Raw genomic sequence first — 13,257 nt, 5'->3', positions numbered from 1 at the left:
AATTGTGCACATATTTACGTATAATCCCAGATTATGTTTACCTATAAACCAGGTAAATTATCTATCCAAATGTACTGTAGTTGTGGAAGGAATATGATCTCACCTTGCTGGGTGCTTGTGTTCTGCAGGTATTGTACAAAGAGGACGTAGGGACAGGTATCCCAACACCTGTCACTCCAGAAATAGAGAGAGTGAAACGCAATCAAGAACACATTAGCTCGGTATTTTAAAAAAAAAAAATTATAACAACTTATTTTTGAGTAACATCCTAACATATAATCTGTTTTTCTTCAATGGTTTAGAATCTCACCCTGCTCCTGGCTTTTCCCTGGCAATATTTTTAACTCTATTCTACCTGTTTGTGCTTTAACTTTTTTTGGTGATTTACAACTTTACGTGCATTTCTTTTAAGAAGCAAAACTGGAAGTAAGCTGTGACATTAACATGGTGTTTCTCTCCATGTTTGTTTTATCTTAACCCTTTATCTTCTAGTATCTGTAGTTACGTATTTACAGAATAATCAACATCAGCCCCTTCCTTAATATTTGCCTCTAGAACAAGTGTGAAATTGATTAAAAAGTGATCCTAACGCTAATCATAACTCACAAAATAGTCAGATTTAATGATTTTGCCTGTGTTGAGTGCTTTTTTTGTGGAAACTTTCTTGTACCTCACAGGTGTTATACAAAGAGGGCTTAGGGACTGGCATCCCAACATCGGTTACTCCAGAGATGGAAAGAGTCAAACGCAATCAAGAGAACATTAGCTCGGTATTGCTAAATAAAACAAAAACTACCATTTCAAATGCAAATCAAATCCCTTTAACTCCTCCATATTAAATTTTTCTTTCAGTTCTTTGTTGAACTTTGAACAACCCTTTCCTAATCAAATCACTAAAACCCTGTCAGTATCCTTATATTTTTATTTTTCACTAACTTAATTGTCATTAAATTGTTCCAGCTGTGAGATTTTAACCTCATTTACTTAAAGCAGTTAAGCAGTACCTTATTTTTCTTCCCAATGAAATAGTAGTAGGCTAAGTGATGTCACTCTCCTCTTCAATAACAAAGTTGATCCTTCTAACAGTCTTCAGACTGACCACACTGCAAATGAAAAATGGACTCTTAACACTTCCTGAAGCAAAGCAATCTAATGCAACTAGCGTGTGTTGTCTCTTTTCCGGTTTTTGCTGTGTTGGGTGCTTTCTTATATCCTACAGGTCTTTGTAAGAAAAACTGGGTGGCATCCCCATATCACTGCAATATGAAAAAGTGACGAAAATTGCATATATAAGGAAAAATTACTGTAGTAATGAATTTCTATCCAGATTGTTTCTACTGCTAACACAATCCAGTCAAATGACCATTATGTCATAATTTTATTCTATATTTCTGTTTTAATTAGAGCAGCTTAGGAGTAATTTTCACTCATTCTGAGCCAATTCAGACATGACCGATAGGAAATGCAGTCCTGACTTGAGATTAATAGGACAGCTAGAGAAGCCACTGTTGTTAAACTTTTTGCTACATGTAATTGTCTCTGAGGTCATCACAACTCTCTCTTGAAGATTTAGAAATCTTAGAGGCAAAGCTGCTCATTCAAGATCTTTTGTTTGAGTAAGGAAACTCCTTTGGGCAAAAAGACATAAATGCAAAGAGGTTTCAGGTAATATGGCTCAAGCTGTGCTTTGCACAAAACACTCCCGCAGTTCTTGCTGGTGCTATTTACATGCACCCAGGTGAGATGACAACAAACATCGTAGTAATATTAGCCAATTATTTCCATTGATTTTTTTTTTTCCCAAGTCTTTGAACAAAGCTGACAAAACTCTATTTTTCGTACTTTGAAGTTTCACTTTATTAAATTACTTGTCTTCTCTCTCTCTCCTCCCTGTCCTCCTCTGTCCTTTCCTGTCTTCTTTTTTTTTTTTTTAATACTTCCCTGTTGCCACACAGGTGTTGTACAAAGAGGGTCTGGGGATTGGAACCCCAGTACCTGTAACTCCTGAGATGGAGAGGGTCAAACGCAATCAAGAAAACTTTAGCTCGGTATTTTTTTTGTAATTTAAGAAAAAAAATTCCCTATAACTATTTAACACTTGTAAATTTTCTACTCTGTCTAATTAACTTATCAACATAGAAACATCCCCTTTCTGCTATTAAATTTTTTAGTCATTGTTAGTTATATTTTATGTACTTATTTTTTAAAAGATTTTTTTATAATCATAACACTTGGTGCTTCATGTCCTTTAATTTTTAAAGCTTTTTTTCGTGAAACTTAAGGTATTTTGCATTTTTAAAAAACACTGGTTTTGTTATTTGCTTAATTCCATTCCTCTAATGCTTTATTATTCTTTTGAAGCATATCTAAGAATTGGGATGCAGTATTTCTAGCTATCAGAAGACTTCCTCTGAATTTATCACAATTGTTAACTGTTCTATACTTCCTAATTTTTCCTGCTTTCTAGTAGATTTAGTGGGCATAAAAATTATATGTGTTACCTTCATCAAATGCAGTATTTTTTTTTTGTTCTTAACTTTTCTTAAACTCCCATGTTACCATATAGGTGTTATACAAAGAGGATCTGGGGACAGGAACCCCAACACCTGTCACTCCTGAGATTGAAAGAGTCAAACGCAATCAAGAAAACTTTAGCTCGGTATTTTTTTTAATTTGAAAAGCAGCAATTTCCCTTTTAATCTATTTAAAAATAATTTTAACACCAAAAAAATACTCTTGTATTTCCCTGTAATCAATTTACACAAAAAAGAATATCCTGTTCCCCATGTTTTGACATTTTTCCCTCCATAATTGTTACTTACTTTGTTTTGATTAGATCATCTTACTAATGATAACTTTTGGATTCCGTGTTCCCATCTTTCTTTTGACTCTGAACATTTTTTTTTTTTCTTCTAATATGTGCTTTTCCTTTTGTTAATCACTTCAATCCTTGGTTGTTGTTTTTTTTTCCCTGGTTTTACCACATATAAAAGCTGAACTATTTATTGCCTGATACAAATCTGTGGAAATGACCAAATCAGTGCTCTGATACATGCCAGTGTAACCTGCTGTGATGTTCATGGAATGGGTAAATGGAACAGGATTGATTTCTTTATTCCCTCTGCATTGTATTTGATGCCTTCTTCCTTTAGGAAGTCTTTAATATTGCTGCATAGAGACAGGTGCCCCAAATCTCTAGCTGGTGTAAACTGCTCTGATGTTGGTAGCACAGGTTTGCAGGGTAAAAAAAATTAGGAAATTAGTAGCGTTAGGATGTTTCTCGGGGTGAGGTAAGTGTCATGTAACATAGGAGAGCACTAGTAATTACAATTTCTAAGGTACCATTTTCACACATACGCCTTTATTATGATCATGTCTCTGCGCCCTTCCTGTAATAAGCAAGCTAGATTCTTTGATGATAAACTCTGGACAATAAAGAGTGTTTCACTCAGGGAATGGATGACTCTTTGTTGAGGTCTGTGTATACTTTTAGGAAGGTGCATTAGGACCTGGTCCTCCAATGCCTCAAGTACGGTCAGGAAAAAGTTTACCTTACTGCTGGTGAAAAGACAATAATATACTTCATTATAATTTATATAAGACTTTAATCTTCTAAATACTCACCAGTTTTAAATGTCCACCTTGAGAAGCACTTAAGCAACTCAGGAACGTATTCTAGCATTCTGGTAAAAGTCATACTGGTGTATTAGTGTTTAACTCTATCTTCAGTGTTTTAAACTAGTTTTTTTTTTTAATGGATTTTTTTAATCCCTATGTTTATTCAGGGCATCTCAGAAAAACATCTCTCATGTTCTGCATGTTCTCTCAGCAAACAGTGTTACTGTTGTTTGCTTGTTCCTTTTTTTTTTTTTTTAATATAGCCATGTTACCCCACAGGTGGTGTACAAAGAGGATCTGGGGACAGGAACCCCAACACCTGTCACTCCTGAGATTGAAAGAGTTAAACGCAATCAAGAAAACTTTAGCTCGGTATTTTTTAATTTGAAAAGCAGAAAATTCCCTTTTAATCTATTTTAAAATACTTTTAACACACAAAAAAATATTCTTTTTCCCCTATAATCAACTTACACAAAAAATAATGTCCTGGTCCCTTTGAGATTTTTTCCCTCCATAATTGTTACTTACATCATTCTTTTTCCTCTTTTTGTATTACGTCATCTTAATAATAACTTTTAATTCTACCTTTCTTTTGAGTCTGATTATCTTTTTAATTTTTTTCCTCTTAAAAAACACCCTGTTTTCCTTTTCTTAGTCACAACAATCCTTAGTTTTGTTTTGTGTGGTGGTTTTTTTCCTGATTTTACTTACTTTATATATGAGAACTAAACTATTCAGCACCTGATACAAATCTGGCTATGATCTCAGTGTTACAGTGCTCTAGTACATGCCAGTGTAACCTGCTGTGATGTTTATGGAATGGGTAAATGAAACAGGATTGATTTCTTTGTTCCTTGTGTGTTGTATTTGATACTTTCTGCCTTTAGGAAGTCTTTAACGGTCTACTGTTGCACAGACAGTTTTTCTATATAGCTCCTGCGAAGCAAATAGAGAAGGTGTTCTAGCTTTCTGCCAAAAGGCATTGCAGAGTATTAGTGTTTAGCTGTATAGTTTTGAGGAGCATTTTAATTTTTTCTTCTATTCCAAGCTTTGGCTCGGAGCGACTTTGAAAAACTTTGTCTGTTTTCTCATCAAGCTGCATGTTACTGTTGTTTGCTTGTTCCTTTTTCTTTTTTTAATATAGCCATGTTACCCCACAGGTGTTGTACAAAGAGGATCTGGGGACAGGAACCCCAATACCTGTCACTCCTGAGGTTGAGAGAGTCAAACGCAATCAAGAACACATTAGCTCGGTATTTTGTGGAGGAAAAGAAGTATTCCCTTTAACTCCACTTAAACGGAACCTTTTAACCTTTATTAAAAATGAACAATTCCTCTCCTTACTTCCACGTAATCAACTTATAAAAACATCCTTTCTTCTTCACTGTATTATATTTTCCAATGTTACTGACCTACCACTTCTTCATATATGTAATTATTTACATTATCCTAAATATTTTTAACCGTTTTGCTCCCTGTTCCAACTTCCTTTTTCTTTTATATGTGTCGTTTTTTTTTTTAAATCCTATCGGTTTCCTGTTTTAATGCTGTTATCATAGAAGAGGGAGGGTCTGACTTTCTGGCAGGCTTCAGTGGGGGTCTAAAAGCTCTCCTCTGCCATGAAAATGTATTTGACATAAGAGGCTTCTGTGTTGGCTTTGTCGCACCTGCGAATATAAAACCATAGACTTCTTTGCCTTCAGACCCTCAGGGGTGCAATCCAGTCTTCTTTGCTTCCAGGGGTAGCTTTTAGGGCATATTAGAGCAGATTGAGCTCCAGCAGACTCAAATATTTGACTTCATGTTGGATGTAGTTATTACTGAGTTGTGATTATGTTTTTGGATGCTTCTTGTTACTACACAGGTATTGTACAAAGAGAGCGTGGGGACTGGAACCCCCACTCCTATCACTCCAGAGATGGAGAGGGTCAAACGCAATCAAGAAATCTGTAGCTCGGTACTTTGCTAAGAAAAAGTTCCCTTTAACTCATATTTAAAAGAACACTTTAACAGTTTTAATAAATGGACATTGTAACACTTGTTCCAAAACAATGCCGATCCTAGCTCTAAAGCAGCTTACAGAAGTGATTACTTCTTACTCATGTCTTACTGTGGTTTACAGTGGTGACTTTAACTTGTTACAGTTTTAGTTGTTTTTTTAAGAGTGATTTTAATGACCTACTCTAATCCTAAAAATACTTAACAAACTCCACTCATTTTCCCTGCAATGCTGACATTCTTTTTTTGAAAAATTATAATTTACATAGTCATAACATCCTCAGCCCCTCAATATGATATTTTTGTGGTCTCAGTTATGTAGTACTTACACTATTTATTACAAGTGATCCTGTAGTTAAAAAGCCAGTATGCCAAACCCTAGTTCTCTAGTAATATATTGCTAAGTACCTTCTTTGAAAATATATGTAATACCTAGGCCCTGAGAAAATAAATACAAGGAAAAAATGCCTTAGGCTTTAAGCTTGTCTACGGCTAGCTTTTTATTTATTGTTGCTTTCTTTGGCTCCTTTTTTATGTCTCATAGGTGTTGTATAAAGAGAACATAGGGAAAGCAACCCCAACACCTGTCACTCCTGAGATGGAAAGAGTCAAACGCAATCAAGAAATCATTAGCTCGGTATTTTTAACAGCAAACCAGTTCCTAAAGATCTGAATGAAGTGTTTAACACCACTGTAGCAGTTTAGCAATCTGTGCTTTCTAACTTTATAAAATGACTCTCCGTGTAGCATAAACCTCCTACCTTCTGTGCTTACAAGCAAATCGTAGTATCTTCTATTTAACACTGTCTGAAGCAGAATTTTACTAGAACTAGGTTTGACCTTTTTTGGATGGATATTGTTTCTCTGCAATTTTTTTAACCCTTTCTTACTACAAGTGTGCTTTCATGCAGAGTTGATTCCATACAGGGTCCATTTCTGCATCCTAGTAGATTAATGGCAAAGCTCCCGTTGCTTCTTTTGGGAACAGCATTGTGCCCCAAATCTAACTCTTTCTAAGTGTAATGGTTCAAAAGCTGTGTTGTATGTTGCTTTGGTGGTGGGGGTTTTTTTGTTGTTTGGTTGGGTTTTTTTAGTTGTTGTTGCTGGTGCCTTTTTAATGACATTTGGATACTCCCTTGTATCCTGTAGGTTTTGTACAAAGAAAACGTGGGGAACGTGACCCCAACACCCATTACTCCAGAGATGGAGAGAGTCAAACGCAATCAAGAAATCATTAGCTCGGTACTTTAAAATAGATATATTTCTTTTTTCCCTTTGTGCTTATATCTTAATAAAGTAACATTCTAACTACCTCCTGAAAGTTGATTTTAATTTAAAAAAAATACATATTTTTTCTGCAAATTAATCGCTCTTCTAAAAAGAAAATATTACTTTAGTGTTAACAGTGTGATCCAGAAATTTAGGCCTTTTCCACAACTCAGTTTGCGTACCTGTGGGCTCTATCCAGAAAATATTAAGAGCTTAGCATCCTTTGGTGAAGGATTCATGTTTGTCTCTCTCTGTTTAGTGTTTAAGCGTTCATTGGCTTTTCAAAGGGTATTTGACTTCAGTGAAAAACAAACAAACAAGAAACCCAACCACCCCACCCCGAAAAATCCCCCCTCTCTGACCCATCTGAGATTGTATTGCTGAGACAGGTGACGCAGGCTGCCTTAAACAGAATGACACAAAAGGAATGAGACTGTTCCTGTTCTGGGTGGCATATCAGCGATAATTTTTGGGTGGTCTCATGGACCAGAGAGATGTGTAGGTGTAATGGTGCGGTGATACCAGACACCCAGCCTCGACGCCCCTCTTTATTTGGCTGCCCAATGTTAGTGTGGCAACAGAACTCCCTCCTCCCTCCTAAAAAGGTCACGAATTGCTTTAAATACAGATAAAACAGCAGACAAAACATTTCTTCAGTAGTTCTCTAGGGCCACAGGCAGCTTCCCTGAGCCTATGGAGCCATCATCATAGTTGTAGCTGGATAGAGCCCTTCTTTGTTAACCAAAAAAATAACAAGCTTTTCTTTTACAGTTTATTTTTCTTACCCTTCCTTACAGCAGTAGATGTTTGGCTTTTGTGCAGTGCTGCATATCATAATCAGTTGTGACTTTTTTGAAATTTGATAACAAAGTAATAATTTGTGTTCAAATCCTTTTGATTTTGGGGGGGTTTTAAGATACCGGATACATCTTCTGTATCCCACAGGTGTTGTACAAAGAAAACTTGGGGCGAGCGACCCCCACACCTATCACTCCAGAGATGGAGAGAGTCAAACGCAATCAAGAACACATTAGCTCGGTATTGTCTGGAAGAAGTAAAGGGGATATGATAGAGCTCTTTTTTTTTTTTTTTTTTGATAACTTAAGTCTGCCTGGTTTTATTTAACACTCTAATTTTTTTCCCTCAAACTTAGAAAGTCATCTCTTAAGTACCATAATTTTAAAAGATTTTTTGTCAATTAACTTCTTAATACTATTTTTTCCTCTGACCTTTTTTTTTTCTTTCATAATGGATGGTGTTTACTCTAAAACTAGTAACATTACAGTTTTTAATTTGTATATTTGTGACTTTGAGTTACACTTTGTGATCCGTAGGTTATATACAAAGAAGGCTTAGGAAAGGCAACTCCCACATCTATCACTCCAGAGATGGAGAGAGTCAAACGCAATCAAGAACACATTAGCTCGGTACTGAAAGAAGACAGACCTTATATTAAAAATAACCATTCTGAACAAAAACTCCACTTCTAATTTAGCCTTGTTTTCTCAGTTTTCCTTATTTTTGCCTATTTTTCCCTTTGATTTTTACCTTTTGCTCTAGCGAATAACTTCTTAGATGCTTTATTTCCCAAGATCTTTTCTACCCCTGCAGTGCTGAGTATTGCTTAAACAATAACACCGTTTACAGAATGAGCTATGAATTATTCCAGTCTGATTTGTGGACACCTTTTTGTACACTGTAGGTTTTGTACAAGGAACATCTGGCAAAAGGAACACCAACACCCATGACTCCAGAGATAGAGAGAGCTAAACGCAATCAAGAAAACATCAGCTCGGTATGTTCTACTCAGCCAATAAATGAAAATACATTAAAAAGTAACATTTCAATGCCTGAAATCCTTACTCAAATTAACATCAGTGCAGATGTTAACATAACTACCTAGCTACCTAGTTTGGAAGTACGAACTAATGATACTAAAATCAAATGCTTTAATACTTGCGTTTTACTTTCTGCTGCAATTTAGTATTTCTTTCTGTGAGATTAACTGCTTTAGTTTGGGGTTTTTTTTTTTAAACAACAGTTGAATTTCAAATAACATATGTTGCCTTGAAGTCTCTTGCAAATATCTTCTGTTTTTACTGGTCTTACACTGTATGAGATGTAAAATGATCGTTATTCAGTAACAGTATATTTTGTTAGATTTCTGACATTCTATATAAAAACATGACAGATCTGGAAGTGGCCTTCTTTAGGCCTTTGTTTGCTAACCTGTTACTCCAGAGGTAAATCCTGACATACCCCATCCTGTACAGGTTTATGTTCATAACAGATGTCACGGCTTGCTCGATAAATCCAGTAATACAACATCTGCAAACAAATGTTTACAGAAGCATGATGCAACTGTTACCACTCAAAAAAGAAACCCTACAAACCCAGCAAAAATTGTAGTATTTCAATGATAAATACAGGTCTAATTATGTTGTCTGCTTCGCACCGATAACTTCACAAAAGTCGGTGAGGTGCATGTCAAATATATGAAAATATTACTGAGAACATTATGACTGCATTACCTCTACATGTTATTACAAGGTTAAAAAAGGTAAGGATCTTTTAGTTAAGAAAAGGAATGTTTGGGATCAAGTCCAGAGCTGTCCATATCTCCTAAAATTCCGAAAAAGAATTTTTCTTTGCATTCTAATGTTATTCACCAACACAGCTGCTGCTGCTTTCCACCCCGCCCTGCCTTCTTTGCCAGATTGCTTCTGTACAGCTCATTCCTCGTGATGCAGAAGTAGTTCCGTGCCCTGTGCTCACTTCCATTTTCTCATCTGGCAGGTTCTTTATTCAGATAGTTTCCGAAAACAAGTACAAGGCAAAGCTGCGTACATACTGGATACACCTGAAATGCGGCGTGTACGAGAGACCCAGAAACATATCTCTACAGTAAGAGCATTTATAGATGTACTTTTAACTTGGCAAGTGATTTAAATAAAAACATAACCTTGTTCCTGAGACATTCTGGGGTTGGCAGCTCAAGGATAATGTACATATACCAAGTTTGGTTACCCAAATTCTTAAATGCTAAAGGCAAGAGTGACTGCAGGAAAGGCATGTTTGGGATTAGGCCCTCATTGTTCCTTGGATTGGAGAGAGCAGAAGTTCAGCACAGCAGTGTGCACTACCGTACTAGAAATTCACCTGAGGTAAGCAGGAATAAAAATTATTCATCTAAGCTACAGAGAACAGACATTTCATTTTAAATTGCAGGTGAAATACCATGAAGATTTTGAGAAAAGCAAAGGTAGTTTCACACCTGTAGTTACCGACCCCATTACAGAACGCGTGAAAAAGAACATGCAGGACTTCAGTGACATTAGCTATAGGGGCATTCAAAGGCGAGTAGTAGAAATGGAGCGAAAGCGCGTGGACCAGGATCAAGAGAATCTCACAGGTAAGCAGAACCTAGGTTTTATAATGACTTGAGTACTTCATTGACACAAAGCACAAGCTGACCTGGATGAATTGTTTTATTTAAGCTCAGCCATATCAATTCAAAGTTACCATTCCTTGGAGATGATATTTTTACTAAAGTCCATTTTGAAAATACTCTCTAGCAGCTGTAAATTATCTGTGGTCTCCCTCTCCCATTCTGCCTAACTTTATAATGTAATGCTAGATTTTAATTTCTTACTTATATTTTTAACTTCACCTCTATGCATATTATAGAAATACTTCAGCTCACTTGATGTAGATAAATTTGTATTAAAAAAAGCCTAATCTGTGCTATAGATTTGAGAAACACAAATTTATGAAATACTGCTTGCCGTTTTCTGATACGCTTTTACTCCTATTCAGGACAGACATGTGCTGCTCAAGCCCTCCAAAAGTTGCTTGAGCTACAGCTTCTCCTCAGAAAATGCTATTTCTCTTACAGGTCTTCGTGTGTGGCGCACTAATCCCGGCTCAGTCTTTGACTACGACCCAGCAGAAGACAATATTCAGTCCAGAAGCTTACATATGATCTCTGGTTTGTTCCATAGGCTGTACTGTTTGTGCAAAATAGGTTTTATACTTGTGCAAATCCAATCAGTAAAACTGACGGCTTGGGGATGCTAAAGCGCAGCTTGGCACTCTACCTATCCAAGAACGCAAGTGTGGCCTTACGCGACGACTTCAGACACTGCGTTAAAAATAAAAGGGATACAACAACAGTGCCTTTTTGAGTAGAACTTCAGCATGGTGTCCGTAGACTGCTTTTAAAAAGCCCTGGCAAATACCGTTGAGTAACCATAAAAACAGACTGTGATTAATTCACATGCTTTTTTTTCCATTAATTTTGTAAAATACAGTAACCAATTCTGCTTAGCATGCATGTGGCCTATGTCTGTTTTCTACTCCCTGTAAGCACAATTGCTACAGGTTTGGTAACAATGGTAGAGAGCTTGGGGTAGTTTTACAGAATATGTATGCACACACATAGGTATATATATGTGTGTGTGTGTGTATATATATATGTATATATATGTATATACACATACTTTTGTGCGCATCTCCTTACAAAACAAAGACATGAATTGGTTCCCACTGCTTTCTCCTTGCAGTCCAAGCCCAGCGCCGCAGCCGGGAGCACTCCCGCTCTGCCAGTGCCTTGAGCCTCAGTGGTGGCGATGAAAAATCTGAGCCCTCGGATGGTGTGGATCAACATTTGTCCTACTACAGCAGCGGGGGCTTCTTCACCACAACTGCAACAGGTATGAGGAGAACAAAAGTGCCGTTTATTGACATATGAGGACAAATGGTATCCAGACCATCTGGCAGGGCAGTACTGGTCATGGGCTCGTGTTCAGTAATTCCTTTAGCCCGGAAAAAGCACAGAAGTACACCTGCAAAATGCTGAGTTACCAAATGAAAAGTTGTATTTCAGTAGGTAAAAGGCAGATTTGACCCAACTAATGACCTACCCCCTGATCTTTATTCAGAGCAACTCCCACCCTATTGCCCATTCTGTAATACACAATACAAAATACATTTTCCTTTTGCAGTGGGCTACAAACATGCTAAAACCATAGAGTTACCCCAACAACGGTCATCGTCAGTTGCTACCCAGCAAACAACGGTGTCATCAGTTCCTTCTCACCCATCCACCGCTGGTGTAAGTAACATTGATCACTTGTGTTAAGACACACAATCCCAATCTTGCTGCAGGAGTTAATTTTGACTACCTACCAAAGGTGCACAGCCCGGGAGGTCCCCAACAGCTGATGGTGCATGCTCCATCATGCTTCAGACGTGCCTAGAGTCAGTAACATGCCTACCCTCTGGGCTGAAGCTTGGTACAAAAGCAGGTGAAGGTGTAACAGATTCACTGAAGTGGGATAGACCCTTACCTGTTGTTGAAAATTTTAAATTCACTTCTTCCTACTCCTGAAATTGAGTCTTAGAGTAGATACATGACAATGGGTATGGCACCTGCAAGATCTGCTGGGAGGTGACACCTTAAAGTTACAGCTGGAGCTACCTAGAGCTGGTAGTGCTCAAATACACTCTGAAAACATTTTGTTTGGCTTCAGTGTCACTAAAACACACAGGCACTAACCTAAGGTACTGTGGCAATAACTAAGGTACTTTGTTATTGAAAAGAAACATTTTGTGATCTGAAACCAGCTAGATACTGCCATCAGTAATAATTTTAGAGTACTGAAATGAGTCAAAACATAACTTGCCCTTAGCCTGCTCTTACATTTTGATTCTCACCAACAGCTATGGCTGTCAGTGGTGACACCAGGGGTGTAAATGTGTCTCTTGTTTTTGCCCCCAATCCTCCCCCCTCCTTAAAATTAACAGAAGACCTACCGGGCCATGTATGACTACATGGCAGCCGATGCTGATGAGGTTTCCTTCAAAGACGGTGACACAATTGTAAACGTACAAGCAATTGATGAAGGCTGGATGTATGGGACTGTCCAGAGAACTGGCAAGACCGGCATGCTGCCAGCCAACTACGTAGAAGCTGTCTAAACCAAAGCGCGTCTTTCCATAAAGCGTGTCTGCATGGCACAGACATGCCGGCACTTCTCAAAATGTAAGCCTTAGAAAAAGATTTGTAATGCTTTTTCCAAAGTGCCTTATTGTCTTCCATGTTGATAGTGCCTTATGAACCATGATGTTAAAAAAAAAAAAAGAAAAAAAAAGAAAAAAGTAACTGCAGAGCAAAATACTTGTGAAACATCTTTTCAAAACATGAAACATGCCCATGAGAACTGTATTTCTTCCAATGTCAAAAAAAAGGTTTTTTTTAAACATTGCCTGGACTTTGAAACATTTCAACATCATGTACCATCACGATGTTTAACTATGCTAGAACTGCAATCCAGTTCAGTATCTCTGAAATTCTATACATGTACTTAAGAC

The 13,257-nt window shown here is 37.2% G+C and overlaps 1 protein-coding gene across 1 annotated transcript in view; it reads left to right on the top strand.

Annotated features, from left to right (window-relative positions):
• Positions 1 to 12,864, top strand: part of NEB (nebulin) — a gene marked incomplete at its 5' end in the record, with an annotated part of 61,903 nt that extends 49,039 nt beyond the window's left edge. Inside the window, 18 exons of the mRNA XM_009581839.1 lie at positions 129 to 221; positions 678 to 770; positions 1,956 to 2,048; positions 2,567 to 2,659; positions 3,898 to 3,990; positions 4,779 to 4,871; positions 5,483 to 5,575; positions 6,161 to 6,253; positions 6,766 to 6,858; positions 7,831 to 7,923; positions 8,220 to 8,312; positions 8,588 to 8,680; positions 9,682 to 9,789; positions 10,114 to 10,297; positions 10,781 to 10,873; positions 11,448 to 11,597; positions 11,889 to 11,998; positions 12,691 to 12,864. Of these exons, the coding sequence (XP_009580134.1) occupies positions 129 to 221; positions 678 to 770; positions 1,956 to 2,048; positions 2,567 to 2,659; positions 3,898 to 3,990; positions 4,779 to 4,871; positions 5,483 to 5,575; positions 6,161 to 6,253; positions 6,766 to 6,858; positions 7,831 to 7,923; positions 8,220 to 8,312; positions 8,588 to 8,680; positions 9,682 to 9,789; positions 10,114 to 10,297; positions 10,781 to 10,873; positions 11,448 to 11,597; positions 11,889 to 11,998; positions 12,691 to 12,864 (1,935 nt within the window). The remainder of the gene's footprint in view (positions 1 to 128; positions 222 to 677; positions 771 to 1,955; positions 2,049 to 2,566; positions 2,660 to 3,897; positions 3,991 to 4,778; positions 4,872 to 5,482; positions 5,576 to 6,160; positions 6,254 to 6,765; positions 6,859 to 7,830; positions 7,924 to 8,219; positions 8,313 to 8,587; positions 8,681 to 9,681; positions 9,790 to 10,113; positions 10,298 to 10,780; positions 10,874 to 11,447; positions 11,598 to 11,888; positions 11,999 to 12,690) is intronic.
• Between the last annotated feature and the right edge of the window lie 393 nt (positions 12,865 to 13,257).

The sequence above is a fragment of the Fulmarus glacialis genome, unplaced genomic scaffold (genome assembly GCF_000690835.1).
Source record: "Fulmarus glacialis isolate BGI_N327 unplaced genomic scaffold, ASM69083v1 scaffold4550, whole genome shotgun sequence".
Lineage (NCBI taxonomy): Eukaryota > Metazoa > Chordata > Aves > Procellariiformes > Procellariidae > Fulmarus > Fulmarus glacialis.
Note: the sequence above shows the minus strand (reverse complement) of the source record. Positions and strands in the feature narration are given on the sequence as shown.